The following is a 15,919-nucleotide window of genomic DNA, read 5'->3' as shown; positions in this document are numbered from 1 at the left end:
TCAGAATCTTTTTCACAAATTGAAATTCAACTGAATTCAGATTTTTGGATTTGAAGTTGCCTGTATGTGCACATCCACCACCTCCACACTCTACCAATCAAATTTTTAGTATGCACACCATCCACTATCTCTTGTGTGAGCTCATAATCTTTATTGCACCCAGTATACATGTAAAGGACTAGTTATCATCGCTTTCTTATTAGTTTTAGCAAATCTATTTGTACAGTGTTTCCACTCTTTGCTGCATCATTTTAATTGAGCACTTTGTTGTCAGGAATTCATGACTACATTTGTTGTAAATGCTACCAGGTGGATAATAGATAAGGCAATTCAAACCACTTCCTAAATTGGTCTATCTTTGGTGATTTCTATGTAGTGATCTGATAGGATGCAAGCTCTGACTTTCCCTGTCTGAGGTGTGTTACCTGCAATCTCTGGGAATCCTGGTATCCAGTAACCCCCCCGTCTACACAACTAAATCCAACAGGGGGAGAGTAGTGTCTGATTGTAACTGTCCTCTCCATGTGATAATTCCACTTTGAGATAAAGTCCTCAGACTCATTTTAAGATATAATGTCAATCAACATACAGTTTGTGTGCATGCTTATACATGTGTCAGTATGTACATGTGTGTAAGTTCCAGGTGCAGAAAGTCATGTGTGGTTGATTAGCAGGAAAACTGGCCTCGGTGGCTCCCGGGTCTTAGCTGATGACTCATGGTTCACTGCAGAGCTCTCACCATGACCCCAGTTAAAGAGGCAGCCATGGCCTCAGTGGCTACACTCCTCTGGGACACATAAGCACAATTTGTAGCCTCTCTGCTTCCATTGTGTGTTAGCACAGTTATAGCCTATGTGTAACATTGATGGCTGGTCATAAATGCCTCATGTGTCGATATCATAAAGGCCAGTACTTGCTGCCTGCGGTGTGACTGTCAAGCTTTTTTGCAATACATTTGGAATGTAGCTAAAATAATTAACTTGTTAGCATCTTTTAAAAGATGGCCACACCTACATGTGTCAGTCTGGGGTCAGGCAGGCTACTGTTCCTGTGTCTTTTTGAGTTTTTTCCCTGTGTTTCCATGGTCTGAGGCAGATATAGAAAGCACAGATCTCACTATCCTGCTTGATTCAGTGGTGCTACATCCCTGATAGTGCTAGTCCATGACAGAAATGGGGATGGAAACCTTTGGAAATGTTGCCTGTTTACATTTTTGTTTTCAAAACACGCAATATCTACCTATATCTGACAAGTCAAAGTGTCAATCTTCATTGCCTCAGTTTCTTTCTTGATGAATTGCTGCGGCCTACGTTTTCTGTATTGTGTCAACAATGTAACCTGACACAGAATGGCCACGGACGAAAGTTTTGAATTATAGTTTGCTGTGTGCGTCACCTGTAAATGTTTGCACATGTGGTTACTGCCCATTCCAAATGTAAATTTTACCTTCCATTTGCTCACACACAGAAACAGGGACCTACACCCTGCTCCAGACTAGATGGATATTGAAATCACAGATAGATATTAACCATCAAACACACTGCACTCGTTGCTGCTATCTCTTGCTGCTAGTCTAAGGGAGGATGTAGACAGCTGCCAGCTGTGAGCTCCATGAGGACAGTGTAATGGCATGCAGGTTTATGAAATCTCTCCCAGATTTTGTGCAAGTGCCCTGTCCTGACCAACCAAGAAGTCATGGGCTAAGTGACAGGGACATGATCTCTCACTGACTTTTTTTTTTTTTAACTCCACCCTATATAAAAAAACCCCATTTTTATCTGTGTGCTAATGCAAAGACTTTACATGGCATGCTACAGGCTACTACTCTGCATCACCCTGTGCCTCTGAGATAAGCAGCTGTGGTTTCAGCTTGAAATCCAGCCTTTGAACCCCTGCAGCACTGACTGAACAGACCAATACAGTTTAAGTAAGTTCAACATATCAGTCAGTTTTTATTTGATTCAGTGCTTACTTAAAAAAATGGTGAGCTACTGTATAGACCAACTGATGGTGGGTGAGGCAGCATTTAGATCCAGCTCACACTAATAACAGTAATGCACTGACTCAGCACTGGGACTGTAAAGGCAGGGAGTTGGGTGGGGGGTGAGGTGGGGGGCTGCAGTAGCTCTTGGCCGCCCTACTGGCCGTCTGGCCTGTCAATCATTTGGCAAGCTCCTAGTCTTCTCAGGCACACTTAGGGTGCTTTTCATTACGCTAACATGTCTCCTCATTTCCCTCACTCGCATTTCTTCCTGGCCTTTTAACTCCTCACAGCTAGAATGTGAGAGAGAGATGCAAGGAAGAGAAGAGAGTGAGGGAAGCGAGGAAACATCTGTGTTTCCTTGCTATAAGCTCCTCAGGAAGCCTCCTTTCTCCTCACTCCTTGTCTCATCGAGGTGCTTTTAAAGGATTTGAAGATCCTCCATGATGACGAAGAACGATTTCCAGGTCACAGGAGGAGAGAGGATGAAGGTAGCATAAGTTGGCATGGTGAAAAGCAACCGCAGATATCACTTAAAGTAGCTTTCACTGTGACAGATATAAATAAATGCAGTTTTTACAAATAAAATGATCCAAGTTTTCTCAACAGAGACAGAATGCAGAGATTTACCATGTAGAGTGTGTGTTTGTCTCTGTACATATGTGTGTAGTGATCAGGGCTCCTGTCTGCTGGATTTATGAGGCTAATGTCACCACATTAGCTGGCTGCTGGGGCTGCAGTATAGCGCAGATAAACGCACAACATCACAGAGCAGTAAAAATCTCCACTCTCCAGTCCTGGTAGAGCAGAACAGAGGGAAAATGTTGTTATTCTTTTCTATTTATCTTACCAAAGTGTATGACCCCAAACTGCATAATCTCTACTTATGTTACCTTCATTACAATGTGAGTCATCTCTGTGATTATTAGTCGTATAGGCTCTGCAGTTTGTCAACTGGAAACCCAAAATAAGAGTTTAATAGTAATGTACTGCATCATAACAAATAAGGAACTGTTACTTAGTATATTTTATCCGTACCAAGATATTTATGGGGATAATTTGGGCTCACAGACTCAAAATGTATAATAATGGTAAACTGAACCCATATGATTTAACCATTCAATGATATCAAAGGCTGCTGCATGTGTAAAATATTTCATCATTCACCTCATCTACATGAGTTGTCAATAATGTTTATGAATATTATCGCTGTGGGGTGAAAACTTCAAGTTTGTTGATTTCTTTTAGAGTTTAAACTCCCTTTTCAAATCTAATTAGTGATACCTAGTGTCTGAAAAGTTGACATTTTGGATGTAAAAAGATTTTCACCCAGCAACAGCGATATGCCTCACAGCTATGTTACAGCTTTACGTAACACAAACACCCGAATCACTCCATTAGCTCATCATAGGTTATATAAGACCACCTCTGCCTGTCAATCACCATTCCAAACTATTAACACCCACTTCTCTTCCCTGCAGGTTATGTGGGTATGCAACTTGTGCCGAAAACAACAAGAAATCCTCACCAAATCGGGGGCGTGGTTCTACGGCTCGGGGCCTGGTCAGGTGCGGGGCGTGTTTGAGGGTGGGCCACAGGGGAAGAAGGCCAAACTGCAGGACCCGTCCTTCTACCCCTACCAGGGAGCCTCAGGGGACTTGACACCAGCGTCAGACAGAAGCAGACCTCACGGCGGGCTCCTGCCCAGACAGGCGTCCCTTGACAACGGTTCGGGGCTGAGGTACTCGGGACCTGGTGACGCATCCCTAGACAGGTCAGTTCTATGCTTGATAAATGCACACAGCTGCTATACGTTTGTAACACTGAACTGTTTTTATGATTGTGTAAAGTTAAGTAGATTCTTTTATCAGGGAATCACAGATGTAAAGCGCTTGCACATAATGCCTATTCATGAAGATGGATGGACGTACCTGCATTAGCAACGAGACATGTGGCCGTTGTATGATTAGTGCACAAGCCTAGCAAAGGAATAATGTCTCCTCACAAGCCAGTTAAGGTCCCATATAAAACAGCTTGTACATGAAGCCCATGAGGCCTATAAAGGAGACAGAGACACAGATACTGTATCTGGCACTAACTCAGCAATTCTACAACAGTCATCCACCCACGCACTCTCTCTCTCCTTCATAAAAACACATACAGACGCACATAATAACACAGATGGTTTGAGCTTATCCCAGCTAGGATGGGTGCTGAAAGGTCAAGGTTGTTTGCCAGTATTTATACTTTCTCTACCTTGGAGAGAAACTGCATATTTTTTTTAACTTAAATAACTGTTTTGTCATCAGGAATATTTATAGGCCAGTTCAGGCTTTTGGAGTGTAAAAGCAAGAGCAGTCCTACTTGCCATGCAGAACTTTGTGTCCCATTTGTCATTTGCACTAAATGCCCCCTCGGAGTAGCACACTCTCAGATGCTGCCAACACGGACATACTGTGCTTGTGAATCTAACATCCGGTCCCTTCTTTCTTGATACTGCTGTTGAATAAGGTAGTTACTTTGATGTCCACATGGGGGCTCCTTCCTCTGTCTTCTCCAACAGGAGGAAGAGAAGCTTATAGTCAGTATCTACACACTCTCTAGAAATGTAAGGGAGGGAGACAGCCATTTCAGAAAACCTCTCACATTCTTGTTTGATCCTTCTCATATGTAAGGTAACCATACTAGAACCACACTAGACTGATGTGGGCATATACAACATGATAAAGCAAATTATTAAGACTTTCCCCCAGAGTGTCTAAAATTGTCTTTGTAGTTTCGGACAACAAATCCAAGTCATATTGGCTGCGGTGAAACTCTGGAAGGGAACACGCCCCCTGTTTCTTTCTTGTGTTACAGTGCGGCTGTGATATCAGGTTTTGTTTTCCATAACCCTTGGTCCGTCATAGCAAGCAGAGCCCACAGGCTAACAGATGTCTTTGTCTCTGTGCTGGTCCTCTCCTCCCACGAGATCAGACTTCTTGATGGGAAAATTGGGAAATGTGGACTATGTGTTTTGCCATCCGGTGGAGCGCAAACCCAGCAGGTGGCTAAAGGAAGTGTGGCTCTGAGTTAACCTCAGGTCATATATATAGATTATGTACATTTAAATTTACATATAGCCGACAGGAGAGGAACAGTTGGAAAGTAGTCCAATTCGACTCTATTCTAATAGAGCTTGTGTCCATGTTCATATTCTCTGCTGACTTTTTAAATGTATACTTGGTCTTGCTCAGAGACAAACCAGGGTGCACAAGCCTGTGCACACCGTGTGTTTGGAGACACAACTCATTAGTTCTGTTTCATTGCTCTGCCATTGCAACCTAGTATTTACTTCTTAAAGGCTAACTCCACTACTTTTACACATTAAAGTGTGTTCACAGGTCTTGGGGAGTACTACTGCATATGTTCCAGTCCAGGCCCTCACCGCCTACGTTATCCACAATGCAACCTAGCCACTGAGTGACATCACTGGAGGCAATTTATCAGATTACATGCAGCTTTCTCTTGAGCCACAAAAAGCTTTATACTACTAATTTCACATATGTAGTAGTATTCCCCAAGACCCCAAGTTACCCTTTAATACACCCAGTACCTAAAAAAATAGGAGAGCTCCTGAGAAAAAAACGTGTTTGGTCAATTGCCTGATATTTTGCTCTAAATGGATGTTTCAATGGATATATCCAACCTACCTGCCCATTAACTAGCAGTGAGCAGTAAAGATAAGTGTACATACTGTCCGTGCATTCACAGTGTAATGAAGCTGCTGTGCAACTGTGACACATACTCCAAAGCATTGTCATAACTCCAGAATTGACACATTTTTCTCCCCTGTCTTGGTAAGATTTGGTTCTTATGCTATCTTGGCTGAATTTCCCATCCATTATGTTCCAAGACTCTGAATGTGTAGCACAATAAAGAGCAGAGCATCATCTGTAACTTCAAATAGTAATCAAAGCTACACTGCTATAAACCTTTAAGGGTGATGCAGGATAACAGTATTTTGTGTCTCAGTGAAACTGGAGTGCATTCTCCATCTTCTCCTCAAATGGCTGGCTGCTTTAAGGTGGTTTTAATGGATGATCAGACTGACTATAGATCAGACTATAGATCGGACTACTCCAAGCATTCAGTCATCCAGTCACTTTCTGTTCCAGTCCAGGCCCTCGCCACTGTATATTAATTGATTGCATGGCTAGAGAGGTGGAGATGGTACAGGGGAGTGATTCTCACTTTGGCATTCCCTACATTCACAGTGACACAACAGGAAACTGGCTGTCTGAAAATTCAGGGGATAATGCTGATGATGGATAGCATAGAGTCCATAAATAGAACTCCCACTGCATAAGCACCAAAACCCACTTTCATTAATCTTAAAGAATGTTTAAATTAACTCCTGGATCTGTACTGCTGAAGAAAGGAGGGGAAAAAGCTGACAGTCTATTTATAAGGAGAAATAACTTGGGAAGGCTTCTAATTTATCTTGGTCTCGAAGGTGTCATTTGAATGAACACACAGATACGCCGGGACAGCTGCAGTGTTGGGTGAGGCTGATGAAACAACAATGATTACACTGGAATTGGAACATACTCACTGGTGGAATTTCTTCAGATTCTGCATTTTTATAACACATTCAGCCGGGCAGCAGAGCCGTGCAGCCTGCCAAAAAATGTTAGAAGAGTAACCTGAACTGGCCCAGCCTAAGCCAGTACAGAGGAGCTTTGCACAGTTCAGTTCATCACTGCTGAGTTTAACAGGCTCCATCTTGTGCATATATGAAGTAGCAATTTGACCAAATCATTCATATTGACATGGAATTCAGTTTTTTTTTTTTTTTTTAATCAGTTTGCACAGTTTTGATCATCATTCCTATCAGACACTGAGAACTCTAAACCACTTGTTCAGAAATGTGACCTCAAGTGAACATACATGAAATGTCCATTATAGTTATCCTTTGAATTGTAAAAATGCATGTTGGTACAACCACAATAAGTGATTGGGTCTTGGTTTAGCTACGGAGTTAAATCTAGAAAATCTAATGAATGCTTACAGCAGACAGTCAGGGTAATAACATTAATGTTCAACTTTTAAAAGTGGTTTGGATAATAAGATTAGTCAGTGAATTTATTTGTAGTCTATTGCTTGTATAGTGTCCCTGTGCAGCTGGTCTCAGCAGCTTCTTGCCTCCCCAGATCTCAACAACAGGCCTTTTTCACTGAACACATTTTGACATGTAACAGGAAAAGCACAGGAGTAAGAAATATAATTAATGATGCATGAATTCTATTTAGCTGCTTTAGTTGTCCTGACTCACTGTCACACTGCCATGGTTTGCTGGGACATTTGAATGGAACAGAGCCATTGTTAATGTTATTAGCAACACCTGTGCTTGTCGTACTATGACAAGTCTGCTGTGAAAAGGCCTATTCATTTGGTGAGCAACCTGTGATTGTAACTGTTATGAAAATAGACCCAGGTGGTAATAATGCTGTATTTTAATATTTCCATAGCCTGCTCATGTGTTGTCAGTATTTGCCTTTAATTGTAAAAAATCTAGACAGATCTACAAATTGAAGCTGTGTGTAATGTAAAGGGTTTTAGTATCATTTTGTGCCACGAGGGGCTAATTTAAAATTTTTGTCAGGATGCAGTTAACCTTGGAGGGGAGAATTGATTATAATGTTTTATATAAGAGGCTGGATAGCAACCGATGACATTTTAACAAAGGAATTTCATGGCATTATGTAGAGATAGAGATCTGTGAGCATTATCATCACAATCACATTTCTATGCTTCATTCATTCTATACAACACATGCAGTTGTCTTCCATACTCTTATTCCAAGGCTGTATTATTGTTTGATGCAACTGCTTAATAGCTACATATTTGTAGCTCTTTTTATAATTCTTCTTGTAGGTACTGAAGACACAAACAGGTCATCTCCCTGCTCAGGGAATGCTCCTTTGTATTTGCATGTCACAGCACTCATTTCTAGAAAAGGTTCAGAAAGGTTCACTGTAGCTTTGTGTTGGAGTGGCACCACAAAGACTTTTTTATTGTCCCGTAAAAACATTTAATCATATAATGCTTTGTATCAGCAGCTTGAATGAACCTCTTGATCCACACTGGGCTCTTTTCAGCAAATTATGACTCTTTACAGTTACATACAGAACCAGTGACTGTCCAAAATGAAATACATGGAATGAATAAATAAGTAACCCCTTGGGAAACCCCCCCTTTTATGTGTGCCCTTTTCTCCCAGGCAGATCCCTCTCCTTTTCAGAGGTATTAGGACTGTCCTCTGTCATTAGTGGTGAGGAGCTGATGCTCTGTAGCCAGATATGGAATATAAGAAAAAAGAAAACCTGACGACAGCATCGCCTCTCTCCCCTGTATTATATTGTGGTCTATCTGCTGCTGTGCGCGTCCCGAAGAGTGCATGAGAGAGGATGGAGAGATATGGCAAAGAGTGCGCACGATTGCATATCAGCCCCATAGTGTATGTGTGTGTGTGTGTGTGTGTCTGCTTCTTTTTGTGCGTGTGTTAGCGCGAGTTTGTGCTCTTCATAGCGACGGGAAATATGAGTTGGATGTGAGGCAGCAGCTGATGCGCCGGTAAGGGATGCTGCTGCTGCTGCTGCTGCTGGCTGCCGTGTAGGATGCTTCTCCGCTTCTTCTCTCCTCCGGGCGCTCCTTCGCCTCTTCCTGCACACCGAGAAGAGATTTTTGCTACAGCGAGAAGAAGAAAAGGCTCGTTACCGGCACCGGTACTACCTCATTTTTCTCGCTTCAAGTCCGAAGCATTATGACCGAAGGATCCCGCCCGGAATGCGTCTTATTTAAGGACACTTTTTACCAGGAGCGGCAGGAAAAATATGGAACTTGATCAGCGTCTTTTCTGCGTTTAATGCGCCCCTGGAGATAATAATAACAAAATACTGAGGAGGTATATGTGTGGAGGGGGGCGTCCGGAGAGAGCGCCGGCTTCGGGATGTATTGCTGGTGAAAGGAAAGAAGGGGATCATTTACTGAGGATAAAAGAAAACGAAGGTGGAAAATGCAGTTTGAGACATTGCGTCAGTTCTGTAGCTCGGTTTTATCACATTTCAACGGGGCTTTCTCGGCGCCTCAGAACATCTTGCAGACGGAGCTGTTCGAGCAGGCGTTGAGCAATATCGGGTGAGTGATTCCTTTGTAAAGAAATGCGCTGATTTATGAGGAAGGGCTTCCCCGTTGGTATGTCAAACGAGTATTGGGGGGGTGGGGGGTTGTTGCGTTTATCGATCGGCAGCCAGCCTGCGTAATAACAACCTACAGTATAGTACTGTTGCTGCTGCTGCAGATATTTCCTGGCTGGATGATGAGGCCGATCAGTGATGCTGCCGCGGTTTGCTGTGTGCGCGTGCGCGCGCACATGTACCACGCTTCGGGGTGGGGGGGTGAACCGTTTAGGTAGACTGTGACCATACCGAGGTGTGACTGTGCTGTGCGCGTAGCCGTGTATGTATGTGTGCGCGTGCGCGTATGCCCCAGCGCATACTGCTGCAGCATGTGTGCTATACTGCCTCTGCCTCTACTGCTGCTGTGCCTGAGAGGAGAACATGAGGGGGTGAGGAGGGTGTATGTACATTTTCAGAAGAGCACTGAAAACAGTGAGCACAACACACCCACACACAGTCGCACACACACACACACACACACACACACACACACACACACACACACACACACTCACACACCTACACACTCACACACAGGCCATTATGTTTTGGGGAAAGTATACATTACAGAGCAGGTATGACTTACTTGATAAAATATTGTCTAAACTACAGAAAACCATAAACAAGTATGCATAAATATAAATATTGTCACTGAATTAAGAAATATTCATACCAAGACTTATAGAGCAATAATCTTCATCATATTAAAAATGCAGCATTTTACTACCCTTTTAGCTCCGGTGTGACTGCAACAATCATGCACTACTAGTATTATACAACATGTATTTTTACATGTCTGTCAAGAGCGATAGAGAGAAGTTGGATCTCACTTAGATGCACTGGAGCATATTATGATTAGTCTGCTAAATGCTCCGTTCCCCCACGGAGAGCCCATGTTCTTCTGGCCAAGCATGGCTGTTAGACACATTATGCAGACTGCAGAAGGGCTTCAAACTTGCAAACAGACTCACGTTCCTGCAGCCGCAGGGCTGAGAGAACACCCAGGCCTTTTTTATTTCTTGCCATAGGCGCAGGCCCCGTATCTCCACACCATGCACTGTCTGTCTCCGGGGACTGTGAGTCTTTCCCTCTTGTCCCCCACCCTACCGTCAGAAATAATTTACAGCATTGCTGGGCTCTCTGCCACCTCACATTACATGGCCAGAACACTCAGCCACTGGAAGGGCTGAACAGGGGGCTCTGTGCCTGGAAACTGTGATCCAGCAATCATCACATCTGACTGATTAAATTGAACTTATTTTCCATCACTACCCTTTTTTTTTCTCTTCTCAGCAAATTCCTCCAGTAGTAGCAGTCTCTGAAGGGTAGTTGATGATAAGACTATGCCCATCATTTCTATGCTTGATTATCATATTGTTCTGTATATATAGTTTGCTAATTGGTACAACTAAATGGACAGAGTGTGTCTTCATTTTTAATACCGTTCCAGAACCTTGAAGCCAGTGTCAGCCTGTCTGTCCACTCATTTTAGGATCTGTAAGTAGTATAGCTCACTGGTACAATACAACTCTCTGCAAAACAGTCGCGTGTGCTGTTATCAGTGGCTAGCCAGCTTGACCATCCATTCGATCAGGCTGTTTGTGTGCGAGTCTCTCTCTCTCCTCTCTCTCCTCTCTCTCTCTCTCTCTCGCCCAGGCCAGGCCAGGCCTGCTAATGGGCTGTATGCTTTTAGATCCAGCTTCTATGTATTATGCATGTGTGCGTCAGCAGAGGTCCTAATGGGGTGTGGGGATCTGTTCTTAGAAGGCATGAATGGTTTTGAATTGAGTGGTCACTACATTTAAACTGCAACCATACCCCCCCCCCCCCCCCCCCCCCCCCCCCCCACACACACACACACACATGCACACACACACACACACACACACACACACACACACACACACACACACTATGGCAGGTCTTTGTGCTTGCTTCCCTGAAATGCTTGAGACCAAAGTGTGTCTGTTGTCGAACAGGTGTATGAAGAAAAACAGAGGATGTTATTTAGTTTGTGGTACACAACATATAGTCTTTTCCCAGTTGAGCCTTTTTGTAAAGTATAATAGTGATAGTGTAAGTGGCATATGAATAGCTGCATTTGATGTTCGGCAGATGCAGTAGATAGATGCACAGATGCAAGCAGCACTGTGTTTCAGAATCCAGCAGCATATTAAATAAAACCTGTATTGCTGCTTTTTAATGATTCCAAACCGACCGCACAATCTTGGGTGTGATTTTAGTGAGTCATCCTCATTCTCACAGCTGTTTCCTTCATCCCACAGTCTCATATATTGTCCTCCTGCAGTGACAACGTATCTGCAGCTTTGCACTCCTGCATTTCAAACCAACTTCTTTCCACCAATGTCAATTCAACGCTAGAAGCTCAGAAGTGGAAACCCCCTGGCTTTCTCCCCCACCCACACCCATTTCCTCACTTGTCCCCTCCAACGAGGGGTTGCCATGGTGATAAGGTGTAATGTTTGATCGATAGAAATGACGATGTATCCTCCCTGTCTGTTAATCCCGATGATAGCAGGACCTGATTAAAAAGACAAGGGAAGGCATTGAGCAAGGGATGTTATTTCTCACAAAGTTACATAAGGTGTAAAAAGACAGGAGGGTGGAGCAAGTCACTTTTAATTTGCTATACTGTAGAATTAGTTCTCAAATATACTGTGCTCTGTCTGGAGACACAATTTTGCTATACTGTCATCTCTCTGCAATTGTTTTCTGCTTTGACATTTCAACAAATTTCAGACTACTCTTCATGGCAGCTTTCAACATGATAACATGCTTTACAAAGTTGTTGATAATTATTGTATTTTAAAAATGCATGCATTAACTGAGAGTTTATGCCCAAACACATAAACTGAATTTTAATCCTGAATTTTGAGACCCCTTGAGCGTCTTAGTGGTTTTATGAAATTAAACGCTCTGATGGATCCTAGACGCTGGTGGTAGTGGGGATGAAGATGATGGCTGAAGTTCTGGATGAGATGAGGTACAGTATGGTGAGCTGGATCTGGTCACTAAATATGATGAACTGGAGGTGAATGGGTTGGAGGAAGGACGCAACAATTTTGCACTGAAACGACAGCTGACCACAGCAGAGAGGACAATAGATTTAAAGTTTGCTGGCAACAACATGATTGGTTGGTTGATTTAATAGAGACAGAATCTGGTTGGTTTAACTGAAAGAGTAAACACCCATAGTCAGCTGATAATTTAGTGGGGAGAGAGAAAGTAAGATGGATGTATGAATGAATGTTAAGATAGTCTTCCTGATTGAACTTGCACTGAGCTTCATTTCAGTGATGGGACCTGAAGAAAGACCTTAACTGAGACCAAATTTAAGTAACTTTTTAGAATTGCATCGAAAGCAGCTGATTTGTCTGTGCCTGTCCTAGATTGGGCTAGTGAAGCAATATGTGTTTCTAAGTGCAATGGGTCATCCTTTCATTTTCTGCTAGAAGAGCCGTGTTACATAACAGACTGTAGCTTTTTTAAGTTCGAGCAATCAAACTAACTAGTTTTCCTAACCAGCTACTGTGATGTTGAAAGGCAGCTAGCTTACTGGAATAGCAATGTTTTAGATTGTATCCCTCCTCCTTGGCAGTACATCAGTGATTGTGTTTATCAGGAATATAAAGGGGCTGTGCTAAGTTCAGCTTTTAATCAGGTAGTGTCAATGAAAGATCAATATCTCTTTTGCAAAAACAAACATAGCCAGACAAACAAAAGGCCATAACATACATAGTACATAGCCATAGACACAATAGAAGCAACATCCAGTCTGTCATGCATGTAGCATACACAACACACACTTTCCAGTCTTGATTTCTACTCTTGCAGCCTCTTGTTACCCTGCATTGTATTAGTAACAATTATTGTGGATGTGAGGTGAGAGCAGTGCAATCGAGAGACAAAGCAAGGAAAGAAAACAGAGAGAGGAAGACAGAAAGTACCAGGAACACCCAGGCATCAGTCACCATGGTGACAGAGCTGTAGATGAGGCAGACGTAGCAGGCTGCAGCTTGTGGGACTCTGAACCCCCGGAGCCCCAGATTCATGTTGATGTGACAGAACTGGGGGAAAGGAGAGGAGGAAAATAGGAGGAAAGGGGTAGGAGGAAGAAGGAAGGGCAGGAGGAGGAGGAGACAGACTGCAGACCTAGAAAGAACGAGAGACAAGGACATGGATCCCCAGCAGTTCCTCCCCTGGCTCTTCATAGTCCTGGACACTTGTGTTGATTTGAAGGTGTATCCACCTTGATATATCATTGGCCACATTGTATAACAACAACCTATCCCCTGTTTTTACCTTTCTGTATCTAGGGTAAGTTGATTGAGTGCATATTTTGTTTTTCAGCAACGCCCTGCTTTACATTCCCAGAGTTACACATTAACGCCTTGCAGATGCAAAATCAAGCTGACTGAGCTCCTCCACTGGAGAAACTGGGAGTTACATGCCTTGCAGAAGGCAGGGCCTACCCACATTTCCCCAGCCTGCCTCAAGGCTACCATCACATCCTTTTTTCATCTCTGTGAATACTATAAAGTAGCATCTTGAGGGTTTAGGTGTGGGAGTCAGACTGAGACTCAAACTGTATCCGTCACACCTCGCCCACGCTCAGCCCACCCTCAGCCCCATGGTGTGTACCCGGGTGTTGGCGGCACTCAGCAGCTGTAATTAAGCCAGCCCTTTATTGGTTTTGTCCTCGCCAAGGGAGATGTGCGCAGGAAGAGGGGAGGCCCTGGTTTATTGCCTGGGCGTCTAAGAGAAGGGTTATTATGATTGCACACTGGAGAGAGAAAGAAAAGAAGTGGATAGAGAGAGAGAGAGAAAGAGATAAAGTGGAGAGAGTTGGAATGATAGCAGTGCGGAGGAAAAGGGGATGAATAGTGCGAGAGAGACAGCAGCGGAGGCTGAATCGATATGCTCGACTCCTCTCTGCTCCCCTCTGCTCTCACCGAATCATATCTCAGTATCAGGCAGAGAGCGGGAGAGCAAGAAAGAAACAGAGAGAGGGAGAGAGAGAGACAACCGGTAGCTAGCAGTGCGGTGTGTAGCCAGATAAGCATCAGGCTAATGTCCCCAGCCCCAGGCCTGCTGCCACTGCTGCTAATGCTGCTGCCCAGAGAGGGAGGTGAAATTGCCTTTGCAGAGGTTTGGTTACATGTTGCCACAGCGTGGTCCCATAGCGCATAGAGGTAGGCCATAGAGGTACATGTGATGTCACCCAGTAAGATGCACATTATGTATATGTTAAACTGGCCAGCCCATCCTCAGCAGTGATACAGGATGAGGAAGGTGGAGAAAGGGTCATGGAGCAACAAAGAAAAAGATGAAGTACTTTTTCAACAAAAAGGCCAGCCTGTGCAGAGCGCTGACATCTGGGCTCTTTTCATGCTCATAGAGCGAGACTGATTCCCTCGAAGGCTGAATAGGCGTGTGTGCACCTGGATTTGTGTGTGTGTGACCCTCAACCTTAACATGTCATTAATGGCTGAGTTACAGTAAGAACAGTGTCCTCCCAGTAAAACTACATGTCAGTTCAACATCAGAGGCCACTTCCAACACTGCCCCGGGTCCTTAACTTCTTCCTCTCTCTCTACACTCACTGATAGACCAAAGAGAAGGCTGTCGAGTGGCACAAATGTGAGACTCGGCTCTTCTTTGTATGTGTGTCCTTGTGTTTCTTTGTGAGAGTGCATGTGGCAGTATGTTCATGTGTTTGAAGCCGGGTCCCTAGGAGGTCTTTTTTTTCTCTCAAAAAGCCTCTTCTCTTCTGCTCCCAAACAGATGTCTGATGTCATCTTGTTTTTAAATAGCCAAGAGAGGGAAGAGAAACTGCATACGCTGCATGGATAGTGTTTTACTTTCAACCATATGCCTTGATGTGTGATGCTATTTGTCAATGTCAGTAACCATTTAACAGTTTGTAGAGGGGTTAAATTTGTCTGCCTTTGCTGTAGTAAATTGCCGTCAGTGTAAGATCTTGATGGCTGTGCATATACATTCATTATTCCACAAATCCTCCTCTGGCCTTGATGGTCAGTGGAGTTGCTAATTGAAAGCTAAGGCTCTCTTCTCCTAATGGTACTTTACAGCATCATCACTCTTGATTTACATTTGATTTATTGATTAAAAAGGCTTATAAGGTCAGACTTTTCAAGGGTCAGGAGGTGGACTTTCTTAGGTAAATCCCTGTTATTTAGAGCAGTGAAGTCCACATGACACAACTAAACAAACACTGTACTGTCACAGTCAGTTTACATTAAAGGTCTCATATTCAGGTTCATACTTTTTGGTGTTTACTAGCAAATGTTTAATGTTCTAAAAACACATTATTTTCTCATACTGTCCATTACTGCAGCACCTCTATTCACCCTCTGTCTGAATGCCCTGTTTTAGTGTCTGTCTCTTTAAGGCTGTCCTCCTGAAAAGCCCAGTCCACTCTGATTGGTCAGCTCTCACAGGCCTGAGCAGGCACCGTCCACCATGTTTCTGCGACAGCTCTCAGTGTTAATGCAACCTTGGCTTTGCTGGGTGGCACTACTGAGGGCGCAGACTATATCGTTGTTGTGACATCACAACCTTATGGAAGTCCTGCTGGCTCTTTGAAGGCACAGTTTCTGAATACAGGCTCTGTGGTTTATCTCCAGACCGCTAAAGTCTAGTTTGCTGCACCATAGTCTCATAATGATCAGAATAT

At 43.5% G+C, this 15,919-nt stretch overlaps 1 protein-coding gene across 1 annotated transcript in view; it reads left to right on the top strand.

Moving 5' to 3' along the window:
• The window catches only part of rims2a (regulating synaptic membrane exocytosis 2a), a 148,266-nt gene that overhangs the window by 37,609 nt on the left and 94,738 nt on the right, over window positions 1-15,919 (top strand). Inside the window, 1 exon segment of the mRNA XM_073485080.1 lies at window positions 3,463-3,755. Coding sequence (XP_073341181.1) covers window positions 3,463-3,755 — 293 coding nt within the window.

Source organism: Pagrus major, chromosome 17, assembly GCF_040436345.1.
Source record: "Pagrus major chromosome 17, Pma_NU_1.0".
Taxonomy (NCBI): domain Eukaryota; kingdom Metazoa; phylum Chordata; class Actinopteri; order Spariformes; family Sparidae; genus Pagrus; species Pagrus major.
The sequence above is the reverse complement of the archived record's forward strand: the minus strand, read 5'-3'. Positions and strand labels throughout refer to the sequence as shown.